This window comes from Micromesistius poutassou (genome assembly GCF_964030765.1).
Source record: "Micromesistius poutassou genome assembly, chromosome: 16".
Taxonomy (NCBI): Eukaryota; Metazoa; Chordata; class Actinopteri; order Gadiformes; family Gadidae; genus Micromesistius; species Micromesistius poutassou.
Window position 1 is genome coordinate 10,828,634 of NC_140286.1, and position 21,633 is coordinate 10,850,266.

The 21,633-nt window shown below is 43.8% G+C and overlaps 1 protein-coding gene across 1 annotated transcript; it reads right to left on the minus strand.

Moving 5' to 3' along the window:
* Window positions 1-649: 649 nt before the first annotated feature.
* Window positions 650-8,052, minus strand: e2f5 (E2F transcription factor 5; the record flags this gene model as incomplete). Its single annotated transcript, XM_084480513.1, has 8 exons — window positions 650-726; window positions 869-907; window positions 1,603-1,761; window positions 4,387-4,738; window positions 5,336-5,437; window positions 6,303-6,471; window positions 6,723-6,832; window positions 7,906-8,052. 8 exons carry the CDS (start codon window positions 8,050-8,052, stop codon window positions 650-652), a joined length of 1,155 nt encoding a protein of 384 aa, XP_084336639.1.
* Window positions 8,053-21,633: the final 13,581 nt, after the last annotated feature.

Consider the following 21,633-nt stretch of genomic DNA (forward strand, 5'->3'; position numbering starts at 1 on the left):
ATCGTTACCCTGTACTTTAGACCATAACCCTGTATAACATATTGTTAAATAAATACCATTCACTCAATACTGAACAGCCACAAGTGAGTCCCATTACATCTGTAGAAAGCAATCATGACAATGAAAACACTGTCACAGGCCTGACGCTGAATCCTGTGCCGCAAGGCAATGGAATGAGTAAATACATGTTACAAGTGCAGGGGGCGTTAAGGGCTTCTCCTCGGTTAGCTAAGGGCCAACCTTAATCTTTTCTTCAAGGTTTCCGATGTGCCCCTGTAAACCACACACTAGTTCCCCGTTTAATAAAAAAATGTAAGAAAAACAAACAAACAAAAACAGTCAGGTTGCTGCTGTCATTGCGACTTCAGGCTCAACGTTGCTGCACACCTCGTTCATCTCTTCATATTTTGGCAGAGGGAAAGAGGCAGTTTCAGTAAACAAAATCTCTTGGAGGTGCACCAAAATTCATTTCCATTTAAGGGGAAGTCTACTTCTAGGATGGCATTTTTTTTTGTTTAGGAGAAGTGGCAGTGCAACAATGGAGAAAAAGTAAAGAACAAAATCATCAGAGCCAAGGGCAGCTCATGAAAAGAGTACAGTTTTGTACAGTGACAGATTGTATTGTATGTTGAGTGGCACGAACGGACAGTCAGTAGTTAAGGATCTGCACGTCAAAGAGGTCGCATACTCCTTCGTTGTCGTCCAAGTTGAAGTTGTAGTCCACTCCTGTGTGTGGAGAGAGGCGCAGCAATGAGAAAACAAAACATGGAGGCGACGCGGGCCAGCCATGATGTAACACCTGGAGCCTTTCTAGCGGTGGGGTTCACTATGCATCAGATAACGAAGCAGAAAACAGTTTGGCACTCACCATCAGTGGACATCAGCTCGTCAATGAGGTCAGCCACACCTAGGGAAAACACACAGAGGTGACTCAAGACGTCCAGAGTCATGCTTTCCATTGGATAGTTAACCAGCAGTGTGGGATGAATTAGCTGCTCTGCCTGGTGTAAACAGCTGCTCCCTGGGGGGTCCAGTCCCTATGGTATGTTGAACTGCACACCAATACGCCTCGAACCCATCCCCAAAACATGAAATAAATCTATCATCTATCAATAAAATTGCAGTAATTTGCTTTAGACACTAATGCCAAAAGGAATGTATGACATGATGTGGAAAGACAAAGTGGGTCTCCACTGCACTAGGGCAGCACTCTCTACTGCTGGCTTTCCTCACATCCGCTGCACTGTACCCTTAAGCTAAACTAAAAAATAAGCTCAACTAAAAAAATAAAATGGTGTGTTTCACACAGATAAAATGTCCATCAGAATAGTCTCACTTCCCCCCCCCCCAAAATATACCACTGCCTGGAACAGGTCAACAATACCACGAGAATAATTCAGTCGGTATCTGGCATCTCTACATAATTGGTATCTCGACTATTATGGGGGGGATTACGTGCAGTTGAATGACCACCCGGGCTGGGCCTACCAAGACAAGGAGATGGTAGGAAACTCCTGGCGTCATTAAACAAAAAACTAGGACGTTGCAGGACCCTTATCGTACCTCACCGAAATCGCTGTATATCGACATGGGGTCCTTTACCTTCCCTCTCCTCCTCCTTCAGGTGGTCCCCGGCCACGCTGTGCCTCAGCAGGCTGCTCACGTCCAGCATGGAGTGAAAGTCCTGGACCACTAGGCCGCTGAGGGGCTGCCCCGACACCATCTGCTGCATCAGCAGAGTCACCGGCTGGCCGTGGCCCTCTGCAGGACACGGGGAGGAGAGGACGCAGGGGAGTTCACAGTGTGCCGGACCAGAGGAGGCTAGTCAATCTGTGAGGATATGCCTTGATGTGTGTGTTCTCCAGTGAGTGGGGAAGAGTCCGTGATGGGCAGCAGGGGAGCAGTTACTCATCGTTGTGGACATCATCAACTTGACTTGCCACTACTTTAACTGTCATGTAAATACCTCTTCAAATGTATCACTTTATGATAATGGGATTGCTTATTCACACACACGTCATTTTCTACATTGATATACATATAAATTATCAGTGTGCTACGATTATTGTAATAATGAGAGTCCAACAAAGAGCACAACAATATGACTTGTATCAAAACCGTAAAATAAAATAATGCGGATAGCCAAAACTATCTATGACAGCTGCACGCAAGTAAACAATGAACAGCCCAGAGGAAGGGTGGGATTGAATGGAGAACCACTTTTAGGTTGGTTTGCATTCAATGACTCTCTATAGGTTTAACACCTAATTGAACGGGTGTTTACAGAGGAGCCGGCCGCCCCGCCCCAGAATGAACCAAAGCCTGTAGCAGTCCTTCAGTGGTGCATAGAGGTGTGTGTACAATGATGGCCTTCACATGGCCCTTACAGAGAAATACTCATCCCGCACTACTCAACAACAACCTAAACCAAGCATCCCCGTTTCCAAATAAACAAATGCATTGCGACAAGGTGAAAAACAAAATCGTCCTCACTCCGCTGAGCATCTAATTTAGTTGTATAGACAGTCCCAAGAAAACCTCTTCAGAGGGAGGGATCAGGATGTTTGGTTCTCCTCTGATGGGATCCATCCCTGCATGTTTTGAATAACTGTTACTCCCATCTGCTCTGAAGCTTTGACTGGAATCCCTCCAGCACGGGATCTTCCGGGTCAGGACAGCTCAGTCCTTTGTTTTCCTTGTGAGAGGTACGCTCCCCTACAGCTGGAACAGATCAGGCTACTTCTTGCCTGGTCTTTTACTTCTTATCTTACACTGCGGCAAGCCAGCCATTCCAGCACTGGTCTTCACAATCCAGCAGAGTAAATGTTGATATTGTGAATTGAACAAGCAAATCCGGTGTCGATTTGCAACCAAAGTCATGACACGAAGGAGATGATATCTCCTTCATGTCATCCAAAACAGTGACGTCTCTAGGGGAACTGTGTGGCTCGTTGTAGCACTTGAAGCAAGCCAGAATAACAGAGGAGCTAGATTTACGGTTCTACGTACTGCAAGTCTACCGAGATTCACAGTGTGGATATTTGCATAGCCGAATGCATTTATACTTCCAAACCATGTTAATATGTATAGGGGGTAGTATAGCATTTACAAAACCTTAATGTACCAGAAAAGACAACCAAAACGGGGAACTGCATTGAAAAGAATTTGGAAAAGATTATTCCAATGTACTGCTTAAAAGTGGTCGGTCTATCACAACCAACTGAAAATAAATATTTTGGATTTTGCCTTGTAGCGTATTTTAGCATTGTAGCATATTCTAGCATGCATCAGGCCAAATTGTAGCGTATTCTAGCTCGATCAGGCCAGATATGTCCTTGGCGACTAGGGAGGCATCCGCTCATGTGTAGAGCCATTCATACACGTATCAATTCTTGAGATATTAGCAGGCCAGGTGTCTGAGAAGCCCAGAGACCAAGGCCACAAAAACAAGCGTAATACCTACACATTGCCACAAGGGACCAACACAGAGTACACATACGGGTATCCAAGAGGTGGGAGCTCAGCACCATGCTTAGCTAATCAGAGCACATTACGGAGGCCACGCCTGCCCATTATTAAAGTCACAACACATAGCTCAAGAGACCAGAAGGCTCCAGGTAACGCATTTATCGGATGCCTTACTAAGCGTATCTCCACGCGTGCTTATACAATTCCCCTCCTTTTGCTTCGTAGATAACATACCGGACCTTTAACAAATAAAGTGAGTTAAAAGCGATCATGAATTCAAAGTGTATCCCCCTCACATGAACAGGAGCTAGGCTACAGTCACTCTGTATAAGCAGCCAAAGGAAAGCATATTCTGACCTAGAGAACTCCACTTCTGGACGCACAATGATGAATTTGGAAATAAACTACTCTGAATATGGGTAAGACAGGCAAACGCAAATTCACATTATACCTCGGTCCATCCTTTTCGACACCATAAATCATTTAGAGGCTTATGCTCTAAAAAATTACATATACATTTACACATGTGTGCATTATTTGTTTGTTTGTTGGTTTCTTCATCTCCAGAATCTAAAGAGGAGGGTCCCCTTAATCTGGAGGGTGGAGCTCGATTGGCCACTTCCTGCTCGCTTAAGACACACAGATGTTGCCTGATGTGGCCTTCAAGAGGAAAAAACATGCCTGGCAGAGAGAGCAGACCTTTTGATCTGCAAATGAGGGTGTGAGCCTTTTTGCGTAATACGTCTCTCTAGAGTCAAGTGAGTATTTATTTGCAGTGTTCAAGCTGCAAGCCTATTGCGCCAAGTTTAATCCAAGGTATTTAACCGTATTACTCATAGCACTCAATTTCTTTTTAGGAGCAAGTTGTTGTTTTAGAGTAAAAACTACAACAACACCCACCACCTCCCTCCTACTTACCCATCTGTAAGTCGGGAGGAGTGCAGGAGGGCGTGAGTGCATCGTCCTGCGGCGCCATCTGGTGGTGGTGGTGGTGGTGGTGGTGTTGGCCCGCGAACAGCGAGTCCGGGCTGCAGCCGGAGGAGTAATGGGAGGAGACGTACGAGGAGCAGGAGGAGGAGGAGTTCAGGGGGAAGCGCTGCAGGGTGGCGGGGGTGTTGGGCGGGGTGGGAAGGGTGGAGGCGTCGTCGCCCGGGGGAACGGAGAACACCACAGGCTTGGAGGAGGGCGTCTCCCTGTTGATGAGCAGCACCTGGATGGGGGCCGTCTGGCTGCGCAGGGTCACCTGGTACCTCTTCTGGCCGCTGGGGCCCTGGGGGAGGGGGGAGGGGATAGGGTTAAAGTATAGGATATGACGCGGCTATGTGTGGCTCCGACAGAAGAATACAATGCAGACGTTTTACGTTGACAAATGTAAAGTGTTTTTTCAGAAACACACAGGACACAACAGGACGTGTCTGAAGTCTACATTAATAGGGTCCAATCACAATCCCACTAAGAAAACTGAAAGCCATACATGTAGCAAGGTAAAACGTCCTATAAACCAAGCGGGGATAGGAAGAATCCCAAGGAGCGATATATAATGTGTATCTGGCCAGTGGCCACGAGGATGGCTAGGACTGTAACCGGTGGTACATATCATACTCACTATATGCCTCAAATTGATTTCTCAAGAAAACTAGCAAAATGCGTCACTTCTTCTGAACTGAACGATTATAAATACCAAATACAAAACTTGAATTCTAAATCCAAATAAGTTCAAATAAATAAATACAATTTTTCCCAGCATTTATGGTTGAAAATCTAGAGCAGACATGGATCTTACGTATTTATTAATTGGAAAGGGAATGGCTGAACGTTACATGGATCATGCAGAAGGCAACAACCGGAGAAAAACCAACCAACCAACCATTTCAGGAAGTGGCACCTCTAGCTGGGTACCCGAGGGAGCCACCACCGCCAGGAGAGTGTCCCCACTGAAGGCATTGCAGATGTCGTCATGGGTCACATACTTATACGTTCAAGGATTGTTAAGGAAATTCACACCTCAGTGGGAGAAAATACCTGAAAAACTAGACCAGATTAGCCAAACTAAGATTACGTGGAACTACCGGTAATTACATGTTGCAAGCATAATCTGCGTGTTTGTAGAAGGCATTCCAATCACTAAACAATGTCATACAGATCACTTTTCCCTTCAAACAAAATCAGTGGGGCCACTCAGATGGGGATAGAGTTACAGATTCTACAACTCGAAACCCATTAGGTTTCAATGTACTGACAGGAAATCAGAGTTAAATCATCAGTGGTCCGTTAAGGGGGAGAACACTTAGGTTGTCCCGACGGAGCCCAACCCTGCATGCTGCAGTGATCTGGGTAAATGCCATTGGACTAACATTACATTATATACTGTTTGTTTAGCATGCCAGATGACAGTGTGACCATTATGATTACAAATGGAGGAACAAACGCTACAGTCTGAATCAAATCCGCTTTGAAACAACTAGAATTAAGTAATATGAAGATTCCCTATGCTGTATCAAGGATGTGCAGTCACGTGATCCTTTAGATCCCATCCACCTGCTGTCCGTCAAAAATTGTAAACACACGCCTATCATATGTTGACGCAAATGTTCAAACGAGATGATGAGCCATCACGACCTCAACTCGGGTTAAACTGTTTACCAGGACATCCACATTTGTAGAGCTAGTTACTGTTACAGTTTTACAGGCTAATTAGTGAGATAAGAAATAAACATCCCAATATTTTTTATAGAGACCCACATATGGACATATTGTTAAAGCCACCAGGGGAGTCAGAACATCGGAGTACCATGATCACCTGCAAATTCTCTACATGGTAAGTGACCTCAGAAAGGATATGAGCATGTGATGGGGTCGTGGCAGAGGTGCTTGATGCTCTGCTCCAGCCAGGCCTTCCTGTCGTCCAGCAGTCTCTCCTGGGCCTCCAGCTCGGAGATCTGAGCCTTGAGTATCTCCACCTGCTCCATCACTTCCTCGCTCTGGCTGCCCATGTTCTCCCCCCTGAAGACACCCCAAAGATGTATGATGGGTGAGAGACATGGTTGAAATAAATAAAAAGGGCAAAAAGGTCTTAATACCAAAATGTCCACCGGTAAAATAAGTTTACACACACACACACACACACACACACACACACACACACACACACACACACACACACACACACACACACACACACACACACACACACACACACACACACACACACACACACACACACACACAGCAGAATTAAATGTATTTGATCAAACCTCCATTGGATGATATTCTTGGTTTTCTTCTCAATCAGCCCCACTCCTTCCAGCACGTTAGTGATGTCATATATCCTCCTTTTCTGTCTCACTGCCAAGCTGTCTGCAGCCTATCAAGTCAGACAACACATCAGCAAATACAAGTGTTTGTCAATGACGGCTGCATGGAGTCTTCAAGCCATTGTTGACAGATGATCACATCAAAGTTGACATTTGAACAATCATTTGACCTCACATTGACCTAACATTCCTGTAGGATATGTCAAGACCAAATGAATGACAGGAGGGGAGGGGGGGAACCGCCAGAGCAGAACCTACTGAACGGCAAATAAAGGATTTGGCAAATTAAGCTTGACAAACAACAAACCAAAGCACTTGGAACAAGATGGGGGTTATACAATGGCAGAGGAGGCAGGGAGGGGGCCAAAGCCCTTGAAGAGCCTGCTGGCTAAACATTACCATGGTTTGGCGGGTAAAGGGAGAGGGAAATCTTATTACAACGTACGGACAGGGGACAGGCTGAATAGAGAATAATTACCCAATACATCACTGTTGATGTGGTTCACTACATGTTAGGATAAAAAGCAGGCCTAAGTCTTGGCAATGAGGGATCTTCAATACATTTTATTTCTGTTGTTGAGGTGACCAATCTCAACGATACATTTCAAATAACTTTGGACATTAGGAATAGTGGAGAACCAACATTAAAAAAAAAAAATGAAATGGCAATGGCATGAGTTTCTAACTGCTTGAAGATATCCTGATATGTTGATGATCCAGGAGGAGTGAAGTCAGCCATACAACGTGTACAACAACATGTGTATTTCTTCCTGTGATATTATCACCATACTAGGTAATGGTCAAAAAGCTTTCCATGTGAATGGAAACCAAGCATTAGTGAGCTGGCTTCATAGACTGTGAGGAAACAGGCTGGCCAACGTGTTGAGATGCTCATGTTGGGGGCGGGGGGGGGGTTGAGGTGGTGGTGGTGGTGGTGGGGGGGAAATCAAATGCACCTGACTGGTCGCTCGTGTCTGACGGCTCGGGCTCTTTGTTCATGGGGCAAGGATGTTCTTATGGCTCCCATAAAACCACAACAACAACAACAACACCACCACCACCACCAATACACCAACACGATAACCAAAAATCCAGAGGGCTTCCTCCTCGTAACTTCACTGACCAGTTTTAAATCAAGCACGCCGTCCTTCGCCTCCTGGAGCAGGGTGACGAACTTGATGGTGAGGAGCCCCAAACTTTTCTCGTGACGGCTCGGTGTCCCGTTCGACCGGCTCGAGCGCACCGACTCTTCCATTGTCTCGAGTTCCATGTTCCAAAAGCCTTTCTTCTTCACCGACCTCCTCACTTAACCGACCGTGACAGACCATAAACAACGATATTTACTTTCATTCAGCCCCCCGGTTAATAACCTTCAATTGGAAGACGGTGACTCTTGTTTGTAGGGGTTTTTAAATAAACGGATGTTACGTTAGATTACAGTTGCCAGGGCAACCCTCGTGCCCTCCCCAACAAGGTGACGTTCCCTCCCCCCCGCCCTCCTAACCCCACCTCCTCCCACCTGCTCCTCCTATGGTGACTGCTTAATGGTTGCTTTCTGCCCAGAAATTAAATCTGCTCTAATCTGCGCTACCACGCCCCTTCCAACCGCAGAAACCCATGTATTCCTTTGAGGAGATGAATTAAGTTTACAGCCTTCAACCAAACAGAAGCCAACAATAATGTCTTAACACATTTTATTACATAAATCATGATACTCCATAATGCAAATCAACAAAAAAAGTATCAATTGATTTCTATTTGTATTAAACAGTATTATAGCCAATACATTGTTCACAAACCGTCAAAACATTGGGGTCAAAATTAGATATTTGACAGGGTCAAATATCTCATTTTGGTCTGATTGGCAGGACATGTTCTAGCCTCGATAACTTACCACAAACGCCATATCCTATCATAATGTGTAACATGGCAGGGCTTTACCAAATAAGGGCTTTACTTTCCTTTAATCCATCCTACACATTTACCTGGTTTTATTTGTTCTAAATATTCTTTAACTTTTTTCTTGAAAGTGTAGCCTACATACACCATGGTTGGAGTTGTTTGCCTTATTAAACAATAAGCTTAAAGTGATTAAAAAGTCTGTTTTACATATTCTCTTTGATAAAGATTAAACTTATAATAAGAGGGCATTCACCTAGTACAACAAAGATGAATGACTTGTATTCCTCAGCAGTTTTAATTCCACATGCCTTAATGTAAAGGTTAATCAGATATAAATATTAAAGTTAATTAAAGGTTAAAATAAAGTAAGTAATTATAAATAAAGGTAATGTGTAAACTGTGCGTGCGCAGAGCAAACATATAAACAAACAAATATTCACCAATCATCAGAAATGCAAAAAAAGTGAGATTTTACGAGTTTATTTTTTTGAGTAGTATGTGAATGGGACATGGTGTTAAGGGCAGGGGAGGATGTGGGGGTGATCTGTCAGAAGCAGCAGCAGGTATTGGGTACAGCTTGAAGGTCCATGGCCCTCCACACTGCTCCCCCTCTTCTTCTTATAGAGTGAGAGAAGGAACTGGCTTAGGTCATCTCGTTATGTCTTCTTCTCTGTCTCCATCTCTGTCCCTCTTTGTCTCCATCTGTCTCTGTCTCCGTCTGTCTCTGTCTGTCTTCATCTCCCTCTGTCTTTGTCCTCGTCTCCCTCTGTCTTTGCCCACATCTGTCTTTGTCTCCCTGTCTTTGTCTTCATCACCGTCTGTTTATGCCTCCCTCTGTCATTGTCTCCCTCTCTCATCGTCTCCATCTGTCTTCATTCTGTCTGTCCTGGTCTCCGTCTGTCTTCATCCTGTCTGTCCTGGTCTCCGTCTGTCTTCATCCTGTCTGTCCTGGTCTCCGTCTGTCTTCATCCTGTCTGTCCTGGTCTCCGTCTGTCTTCATCCTGTCTGTCCTGGTCTCCGTCTGTCTTCATCCCTGTCTGTCCTGGTCTCCGTCTGTCTTCAGCTCCATCCATCTCCTCCCCTTCAGTAAAATAAGGCTCAGCTATCTGTAAAAGAAAGAGAAACAGAAAACTGGCCAGTTCACTGTTAACAAAGCTTATTGACATAGTACTGCCCAATAATTAATCATGCTACATTAATATATTGTTGTATTATAGATATAAATTAATTAAAATGTAAACAGTTCAGAAGAAAAAAAAGCCACACACTTACCTAAAATATGATGAAGTTATTTTAAAACATTCCTAAAACATAGCTTTTTGGGTTATCTACTACTATTATATACAACTATGTACAACAGTCTGGCCTCTAGATGGAGCTCAGTGCCGGACTGATTTCTGTCTCCATCCGGCTTCATCTCCATCTGTCTTTGTCTGCGTCCCCGCCCGTCAACCTGTAATGAAAAGAGAAACCCACACAGAACTGGCTAGTTCACTGTTAACAAAGCTTATTACCGGTACATATAGTTCTGTACAATAATTCATCATGCTACCTTTATATTTTGTTACATAATAATAAAAACAAATGCTGTATTTTTTATATGATGAAATTATTACTTATACTTATACTAATTACTTATAACATTATGATAAAATATGTATATAATATAACTTATACTTATACTGACTTAATTTGAACTTAAACTTAATACTAAAAAACTCACACACTTACTTAAAATACGATGTACTTATCTTACTTAAACATTCCTAAAACTTTGCTATGAAGGTTATGACTATTATATACAACAATGTACAACAGCCTGGCCTGTTGCTGGAGCTCAGCTCTGGACTGGTTTCCCGGCCGGCATCGAACCACCGGGCTCAGCGCTGGCGTCCAGGTCCATCTGTGGGACATATATATATATATATATTAATTTTTTAAGCTATCAATTCATTCCTACCAAACAATGGCTATTTGATATTTAAATATAGTTCATCGTTGGTTTGGTTTAAAAATGTAAAATTATAAATATAAACAGTGGTGCCTTCCCGGCCGGCATCGAACGCCCAGGGTCAACGCGGACTTCCTTCTGTGGATTGATATCTTTCTTTAAAACTTGACTCACACGCGATCAAACAAAACTATTCAAGCTACATATTTAAATATAGTTCTTGGTTGGTTTGGCTCAAACTTTGAAATGACAATGAAAAATGAGGGATATTAGCATGACATTGTCTGAAACCAAGCAGCGATCCGTACCTTCTTCTTGGTGAAGCAGGACCTCAGGACCTTCCAGAGAGCAGAGAAGCAGCCAGGGGAGGTGGAGGTCTCCTCCTCCACAGGTATGTTCATGGCAAACTGCACACGGTTAAGAAACACAATCTTATCCTGATGATCCTGCAACTGCAAGATCATGTCCACCACTTTGTAGTTCATGGACCGGGTCAGCACCTTGACCCTGTGCTTCACGGCCATCTGCAGGTTCAGCTTGGACCCAAAGGCGCTGTGGAGACTGTTGTGGAGCTCCATCGCCATCCTCACGATGGACTCCGGGCTGAGCCTCCAGTTGACCTTCTCCGTCTTCTTCGAGGTTCTCATGTTGTAGAGATAGAGCAGGTTCTCCACCTCGTCAAAGATGGGCCAGTCAGACACGTCCAGCTGAGCCTCGACGCGCCCGTCAAATATCTGGACCACCGCCAGGCCCACCAGAGTCCTGAGGTCTTCAGCATGAAGAATCAGCGGCTGGGTGCTCGGTCCTGGTGGATAGATCCCCATCTTAGGCACTGGGTCCTTGCTGTCGGACAGGTGGTTGAAGACAGCCCTGGTGTGGATGACATCCTGGCGCTGCTGGAACAACTTCTGGACCTTGAAGTTCACAGCATCCACCATCCTGCCGGTCAGGCTGCGCTCCTCAGAGCCCTGGAGCTTCCGCATCAGCTTCTGGACGGAGTGCACCATACGGACCCCTGCGGCAGGGGAGTAGTGGACCTTCAGGGTGTCCAGGGAGTCCAGAGCAGAGGCCAGGTTGTCCAGGACTTCCAGCACTGCACTGAGGACCACGTCGGTCAGGGCCAGCCAGCCTCGCTGGTCCCTCGGGAGGGCCTTCCCGCGCTGGGCCAGCAGGCTCAGCAGCAGCCTGGGAACCAGGTCCACCAGCACTTCAGCGGGACTGTGCAAGGAGGCCGCGTGGTCAAAGGTCACTGAGCGCGACACCTGCCTCAGACCTCTCACCACCTCAGAGTGGACCTCTTCGCAACTGAAATGACACAAAATTAAATATTATGTATTTATGTTTGTGATGAAAAATTTTCAACGTTTTTTTACCCTTGTCAAGAAATGACTGGATAAATGAATGGAATATAGCAGCTTTCTAAATAAGAGTTGGGGATCGGGTCGGCCTTAGGTTTCTAGGTCACTCACATAGAGGAGAGGTCTCCAGATGCCATGGGTTCATGAGCCTGAGCGAGGTGGACTGCAACCTCCTTACATGCCTGGAGCTCCAAGGTTCGCTGCATGAGGTTGGTGTACACACACCACTTCTGAACAAGTCCAAAAATAAAACAAGTTAAGTACAAAAAATACACAAAACAAGTAAATGAAAGTGCCAGGGGCTGCAGTTATTACATTTCAAGGTAAAAACAACAAAAGCTTAAATGAATAACAGTAATGTTGTATGGATTGTACTTTACTGTCCTAGCTATCTAGTGTCTCCTCTGACTTACCAAGTGGTGAATGTCTCCAGTCCTCCCCGATTCCATCAGTGGGAACCTTCAGTTCAAACACAGACCAGTAAATACTTCTTGTCTTACACACAATAGCCTCTGCTAATAGCTTTACAATGGACATGACCAGGGCAAGAAGATTGAAATGCAAACTCACAATTTGGGCATCTGACGGTTTGGGCACGTGCGAGACATGAGCCAGGAACTCATGTCCTCCAGGGTGGTGGTCTCTGGTACGATTCCCTGGTTGCCATGGGTCTGGAGCACCACGAGATGTTTCAGCAGTCTCTTCTGATACGGGCAGGAACAGGACATTGATAAGACAACGAGTAAAGTCGTAAGCAAGACGTCAATTTGAGAGTCAATTTGTATTCATTCATCTTTTTGTTCTCACCATCTCACAGACCGTGCTCTCGCTCCAACAGGCGTCTACTAGGCTCAGGAAGTCAGCACTCTGACACACCTGGGGCAATAAAATAGTTTTTTAGGCTACAGTTTCAAGTTTAATAAAAGGGTTACGACATGGCTATTTTTTTTAATGACATTACTTAATTCTTTAAACGTAAACTCCATCAGCCTTATTTAAAAAAAGTAATCTGAATTGAAAATAAATACGAAATACGACATTCATTACTCATTCATGTGGTCAAAATACGGATCAGAAAATTCAAGCTGTACCAATTTTGACTAAAGTAGTAGAAGTAGGGAATCCCAAGGACAGGCCGAAGCAATCGAGACTGAAAGCAACGAACCGACTGCTGGCCTAGGCGCGCATTCTGTACGTCACGTGATCAAAGAAACGGCTGGAGAAAACCCAACCATGGCGCACGGGAAGAACGACGGGGCTCCGGTAAGCTGGTTTTGGACTTTGAATAACTCACCGCTCCGAAAAGTTGTTCAGAGCCCAAAACCGGACAGCTTACAGTGACCTGTTGTTCGACCTATAGGCCTACTACACGGACCGCTACTACGGTCAGGGTAGCGGCCGCCACGTCAGCCGTTCGGTCATTACAGATTGCTTAGGCCTGTCCTAATTTAATGTTCCGAACATGATCAATTAATATCCTATCAGTAATAGCTGCTACTTGAATTATTGCAACTTAATTAGAGAACATTGATAAACAAAATCAAATGAAATCGTGTTTTTGAATGCTACTGGAAATTACCTTGAAATGCATTATTTGAATTTCAAAGTGATATTCAAAAAGAACGAATTCAAATGACCCGGTTTTCTAAGTATAATATTAAAATGTTATGAATTTAAAGGTGTTCACATTTCCATATTGGCCTACAACATTAAATGCCTTAGGCCTATACAATTAAAAACTGCGGCAGTGATTTCCTTCAACACGGGACGCTCTCACGAGGCGAGCGATTCGTGCGCCACTTGAAAGGAAACATGCGTCGGCAATTGCAATATTTTTTAATAAAAAGTAAAAATGCTTTTATCTTACCATATTCGTGATGAAAACCGTATCTTGATTTAATATCGTTGTAAATACAATATGTTTAATATTTCCGTGGACTTTTGTATTCTTGTCTGTCTCTCTCTCGTCTCCTTCCGTGTGATATCGTCGTCAAGTTAGGAACAAGTGACAAAATTCTGAGTTTTGGTTACCATGGTTCGTTGACACTATCAATTTAAAACATAACAGCAACGTCTTCGAATTGCTATTATGTTTTAAATTGATAGTGTCAATTGGATGCCTTGTTATTCCAATACTGTAGGGGGCGCTCTAGAGTTAAAATGGATACCAATGCCTCTACATGCGTTCTTGTGTCACTCAGTTCCTAATGTATCATTATATGATATGACAATCATATAAGTTACATATTCTAATAATGAGTACAAAGAATAATAGGGTACCCCCGACATCTTTTCTGATTTATATTTATTCATTATTCATCTTATAGGACTATATATAAACTATTGTTAGATTATAGCATAGTGTAGTCAATTACTCTTCAGTCTAATGTTATTTTTTTATCCTTAATTACTCAGAATACATACAGAGGTCCGTCCGGACCTTGGTTAGATAGATATGGGCCTGATATATAAATATATTTTTGAATAAATTATGATTCTCTCAAGGGGAGATGTTTTTACTAACCTTTTTGCAGAGAGCTTAAGCACATTTGCCAACAGACTGAGTATGGCTTATAGCCTACAACTTTGTACAGCGTTTTATTTATAGATTGAGTTTGTTTTGTGTGTGTGGGGGTCTTTTACAGAACACATTGTGGGATCATGAAGAATGCTTGGAACTACTTGTTCAAATATGTTTTATTTGAGGAATAAATGCTCCATATAGCCTACTTAAAAATAGGTGTGCATCCTGTCCTCCGTCATTTCTAATCTCTTTCTAGTCTCCAGCCTTCACTGGGGTCGGCCCATTACACAGCAGGGGGTCCCTCTATGTGCACGGCTGTGAGCCCATCCTGTCCCTGCTGCTTTTCACCAGTGCCAGGGCGTTCCACTCCTCTCAGCCTGACCTCAAACTCCACCGAGACTTCCTGTGGAGCGTACAGGTCAGGACGCCCTGTCCCTCTGTGAGTATGTGTGTGAATAAGGCTGGATAGAAATAGGTGTTTTCTTAGATATGAAGTATACAATTAGGAATTAAGCCTTGGTCACAATTTCTGATTCATGGCAGTTTATTGTGACTTGTCAACTTGTCAGAGTAGTTAGATTTACCTGTGAAAAATTACTTCCTGTTGGCTTAGATAGAACCAGATTGTGTATAAATATAGTATGCAAGTATATTATGTTGTGCAATGTAGTCCTTTACTGACCTCATGTGGTGAGAAGGTAGCTTACATTGTGTGTGTGTGTGTGTGTGTGTGTGTGTGTGTGTGTGTGTGTGTCTATGTCTGAGCATGTGTGTATGTATATGTGTGTGTGTGTGTGTGTGTGTGTGTGTGTGTGTGTGTGTGTGTGTGTGTGTGTGTGTGTGTGTGTGTGTATCCTGACAGGCAGAGGAGGAGCCAGGCGGCATGGAGAAGCATGAAATCTGGAAGATCCTCTTCAACCTGCTGCCAGCCCTCGTGGCTCAACACTTCCTGCTGTCCAACCCCAGGAACATGGTGAGACACCACTGCCTTATGGACGGACAGGCAGACAGGTATTCCACTAGACATCCCTGCAGATAGACAGATAGACATTCCTTCTGGCTGACAGCCAGATAGGCAGGCAATTAGATCCATCCATGCAAGCAGACAGAAATTGCAGGCAGACAGACAGAGAGAGAGTTAGCACTGTCATGTCATTCATTACCCTGTTCTTTTCCTTCCCTTTCAGGACTTGTACTATCAGTTCTAAGCACAAGTGGGGGTCCTGTTTGCCTCAGTCCTACAGTACATTGAGCAGGATGGCAAATGCTGGTAGAGTGCTTGAGACTTTTCAAGAAACTCCTCATTCTCTCCCCCCCCCCCCCCCCCCCCTCCTGCTCCCATGTGTGTGCATTCGCACAAGGCTACTTGAATGAAAAATCCTACAGTCTAATGTGAATATTTTGCAGGACAATCTGTTCATTTATTTCACACTTCTTTAGCCGAGAAGTGTGTTTACGACCACCTGCGCATCATAGTGGACTATGCCATGGAGATAGAATAGAGAAATAGAAAGCCTTTATTGTCATTATACACAGTACAATGCAATTCAGAGAGCAGCTCCTTAAAAGTGCACACATAGTTAGCACAGTATAAAAGACTAAATAGATGATTGATGTTCTGGATGAGATCAACTGTCTGTCATACAATGACTTTGTCCCACACGTGGGTGCTCATCTAAGTGTCAATGTCAGTCATCAACCTATATATAAACACAATAAGTATATATATATATGAGGTCAAATCAGTGCCATAAGTCATGGTGGAGGCGGAGATTGGAGGGGATGTTGTGGTGTAGGTTTGTCAGGTGGGCTGGGAGGTACTGAAACTGTGCTGAGTTGAAAACATCTGGTGCTGTGGTGAAGAGAGGAGGCATTCAGATGTACTCTGATGCCACCGCCTCTTCATACACATTCAAGAGTGTTTCTTATCTAAACCTGCCCTGGTCCGAGATGGTGGACATGGTTCAGAGGTCTTCCCTTTTTGTAAGAAGGCTTCACACGGAGCAAATAATTAGGCAAGAGATGCCCTGTGGAGCTCAAATAAGAATTTCTTGTTTTTGTACCATGCTATTGACCAGATGATTGGGTCTGTGGGTTATACTCCTCAGTGTATGTACACACTTATATCAGAAGGCAATCCTGGAAACCGAGTAATACACAAGTGTGCTCGAAATTGAAATAGCACTCAGTACTGCTTGTTTTATACTTTTATACTTTTTATACTTTTCAATTTAAAGCTCTCTTTGTATATTTTTAGCTTTTAAACACACAATTCAACAGTGCATGGATGGCCACCAGGGGCAGCACCACTGTGTGAAAGGATGCTGCCTGATGAGTAATTGTTCAGTCTGGATGTGCACTGCCTCTGCAGGACAAAAGCGGGAATGGTTTAGTGTGATAACATTTGCGGTCAGTTTTTGACTTTACAGACAGTCAAGTAAAATCTAAAGTCTTTCATCTTTGAAACTTCTGGATTATTCCAACTGGACCGTATTTCCACAACAATTTTTGAAAACCTTGCACCCTAATCCCTGAAACCGGGCTGCAATGTAATCCTCTTGGGGCAATAGCGCCCCTCCACAAGTGCTTGCTTCTGCCATTGACATGCTCAGATTATATTCTAACATTATGGAAAGGGTCCCTACAGAGAAATAACCCTTTTTCCTATTCCGGTTCGGTTTCAGATTTGCTTATCGGTTCATGTACATTTGGGGTCAGAAACGCTATTCTGCTCCCTGGTGTAGACTTTAACTTGACATGGAAGTATGAATGCACGCATCTCTGCAAAGATCTGTGTTGTGTCTCGGTGTCTCGAAGTGGATCTTCGCAAAACATGCTGTACATATAACTCTAAACCTTCAGCTTTGATGGGCATGCATGGGACCATTGCTTTGAGGACACAGTGGGAGGCACATGTGAGGGGGTGGTGGGTGGTGGGGGGAGGCGATGTTATGCTGACCCAGGGAGCAATGCCTCCTGCTGCAGACGACTTTGTGTGCTGCTATTGATACATTAGTTAATGCCAAACCTGTAGCATTAGGCTCAGAGAAAGTGCACACCACAACACACATATGCACGCACGCACACACTCATACATTCAGTACCCTCACATTCAGTACCCTCACATTCAGTACCCTCACATCCACCATCCTAACATCCAATACCTGGGGAGCTGCATGTTTTCTATATGATTGATGACCAAGCGATTGTCCATACAAAATTGTATTGTTATTGTATAAGTTCACAGTGACTGAATTTGAACATTTGATTAAATTCCCTTTGATATAAATATTATACACTTTTAATTAATGAGCCCAAAATAACTTTTGGGCTTAAACTAAACATTTTTATATCTTGTATAGTGTAAAGTAAGATGATTGAATATTTTGGAATAAATACAATATTGGGGTGCACAATGTCAAGCTGGTTGGTGATGGTTTGTTGATCAAGTTATACTTAGTCCTGAGATGGTCTAAGTTTGAAGTGTTGGCAGGGAACAGTTGATGGTGATGGTGGTCTAAGGGTCAACATACAGACACGGCCAACTGACTGGGCCTAAGAGGGCCCATAGTTTCTCTTCAGTGTGTCCTTCTGGAGTTCAATGTGTGTAAAGTGCCAAGTCACCAATGGCTCGACTTGCGCAATCTTACACTCAGGCAGCCAACCAGGAGTTGTTGTTGTGGAGTCACCTTCTTCTAAGGCCACCAACAATAATAGTCTGAGAGCTGTACACACACTTTATATTAATACTGTGTTTAATTAACTACGATAGGAATGTTTTACATGCTGCTCAGTTATGTGGGGAGACTTCTATGTCTCACAACTGCATTATGTATTTAGAATTAAACTATTTTAGGATGAAATTTCAGACTATAATTTAGAATAGAGTAGAGTAGAGATTATAACTAGATGAAATAGAGTAACTATAGGAATCAGAACACAACACGTAGGCCTATCTTATTGACCCGAATATAAGACGACACCCCCTTTTTCAAGACTCATTTTTGTAAAGAATATTTTTTTAAGATCAAAAATACGTTTTTTGTGAAGAAAATAATTTTACTTGAAAATCATGATAATTAGAAAGTCGCGTGGGGATAGGGACATCCAGGACGCTCTACTGTCCTGACACTCCCAGAGAGGAGAGAGATGCGGAGAGGTGCGCAAACACGCCAGACAGGCACTGCGGGAAAATAACCTCCGCTACTCACGGAATCCAAGCGTTCGTAGGATAGGAAGTGTGTGGAACATAAGACATATACGTGAAGGCAATTATCCGTCTACTAATGTATGCCACTGTTGCGGTGTGGGAGCAAGGTCTCGGAAGAACGACAAGGTATGCCGTTCTCCCGAAACCTTACTAGAGAAGAGAGCAACAAAAACACTTTCTCTCAAACTACGGTAACTGTTAGGACCCAGCTTTTACGGGGAAAGGGAAGAAGCATAGGACCAGATGGAGTTGGTAAAATTAAAGGTATTTATCACCAGGAAGTTGTGAATGTATATTTGACATTTAAAAGTCTAGACCCCGAATATAAGACGACCCCACGCATTTTCCAGGAAAAACCGTCTTATGATCAATACAGTAGGTAGAATTTAAATAAATCAACGTGAACATCTGTGTTCTCAAACAACAAAGTGTAGGCCTACAAAGCCGATGGTAGTAACAACATGACGAATCATTTAAAATGTCTCGTCATTATTTATCACCATTTCTAACTGGCAAAAGCTGTGCGGTTTCCATAAAAGACGCTACAAACAAAAATACTAATTCAACATAGTTAAACGGTAGTTAATCTTGCCTTCACCTAGGCCTATATAATCGAAAAAAGTAAAACTGCAGGAATCAAGACAACAACAATCAGCAGTATTGTCTTAATGAATTGACGAGAAACAGCTGCATTAGTTTAAGTCCAAGTTCACACGGCGAATAAACATTAGTTACAGGTTTGCTTTCAGAAAAGAACAGTCAATTATTCACAATAAAACGGGTGTTCTCTTAAAGGTAAGTGTACTTGACATAGCAAACATGCATATATGGACATTAAGTAATGGGATTACATCCAAGGTAAACAGTGATGAACCTCACAAACTAAACTATAGAGTTGAATGGGGTCAAACTTGTTTGGTCCAATTCCACAATTGTCTTCATAATCGTCAAATAGTCCTTTGGACTATTATTAATACGTCTCTTTTGACTATTTTATACTATGATGTTACTTTTATATTATGTTGGACTATATTATAATGTGATAATATGGATGATTATTATAATCTGAGTGTCCCTGTGAACCTGATTAAGGTATACAAGAGAAAGATAACTAACCTTTGTTTGTTTGACAGCAGACTACTAACAAATGGACCATCAGTATGTAAGTGACCATGTACATTGATTATCAACAATAGTATATCATTTTATATATAGTTTGATATAAAATACATAGTGTAAGTGGTGATTACTCAATTATTTAATGATCAAAGGAAAAATGGCAATCAAAGCATTTTGGTCCAAATGTGAACCATCATTTTGATGTATAAATCAAAATATTGGGAATTGTTTTGTATTAAAATGAAAAAACGTATTAAAAAGTACAGAACATGGGATTGGAAAGGACCATACACCCTCTTCAGAGAGGGATCATCATGAGACAGGTGTCGCTTATAAGCGTGATTACCGGGGGAAGGCCATTGACTAAACCAGTGAGATAACACACACACAGATATGGAGCCTTTTCACAGAGCTGTCTAGCAGGGCTCACTCTGAAACCTCAAATGTACATTGGGTATTGTGGGCAGCAGGTGTTATATTTGTGTGTCAAAGCACCAGGAAAGGCCAATGTGTGTCCTCCATACTAGTTTGGTCTACTACCAGTGCCCTGGTACATGAAGGGAGCAGACTGTTGAGGACACTTCTGTGAAAAAGGTTTAGAACTCAAGTTGTCCCACAGACGGAGTGGAGGGCAATCCTGTTTCCTATCGAGGAGGAGGGTGAAGATGATGAAGACCATGACATGGAAGAGGATGTTGAGGATGAAGAGGAGATCGAAAAAGGGAGCTTAAAGGAGAACATGGACCAAATGGAAGAAGATGAGGAAGAAGAAGAGGAGGAGGAAGAAGAAGAAGAGGAAGAGGAAAGTGGCCGAGGGGGAGGAGGAGGAGAAGAAGATGAGGAAGACTCTGACACGCCCCGTCAGACGCCCAGACCCTGGCGACTGTATAGTGACTTTGACGTCTTCCAAGAGACGCGCTACGTGGACAGTGAACAGAGTGAGTCTGGGTCAGAAGACAGCTCCCTCGAACCACTGCCCACCACCACCCCTCCAACCGAGCACAGCTCTCCACCCAAAGACACGTCTCCACCAGAACACAGCTCTTCATCAGAACACACCACTCCTTCACAACACACCCCTCCACCCACACACACCTCTTCATCAGAACACACCTCTTCATCAGAACACACCACTCCTTCACAACACACCCCTCCACCCACACACACCTCTTCATCAGAACACACCACTCCTTCACAACACACCCCTCCAGCCACACACACCTCTTCATCAGAACACACCTCTTCATCAGGCCACACCCCTCCATCAGGACACACCCCTCCATCAGGACACACCTCTTCATCAGGACACACCTCTTCATCAGGCCACACCCCTCCATCAGGACACACCTCTTCATCAGGACACACCTCTTCATCAGGCCACACCCCTCCATCAGGCCACACCTCTTCATCAGGCCACACCTCTTCATCAGGACACACCCCTCCATCAGGACACACCTCTTCATCAGGACACACCTCTTCATCAGGACACACCTCTTCATCAGGACACACCTCTTCATCAGGCCACACCTCTTCATCAGGCCACACCTCTTCATCAGGACACACCCCTCCATCAGGACACACCCCTCCATCAGGACACACCTCTTCATCAGGACACACCTCTTCATCAGGACACACCCCTCCATCAGGACACACCTCTTCATCAGGACACACCTCTTCATCAGGACACACCTCTTCATCAGGACACACCTCTTCATCAGGACACACCTCTTCATCAGGACACACCTCTTCATCAGGCCACACCTCTTCATCAGGCCACACCCCTCCAT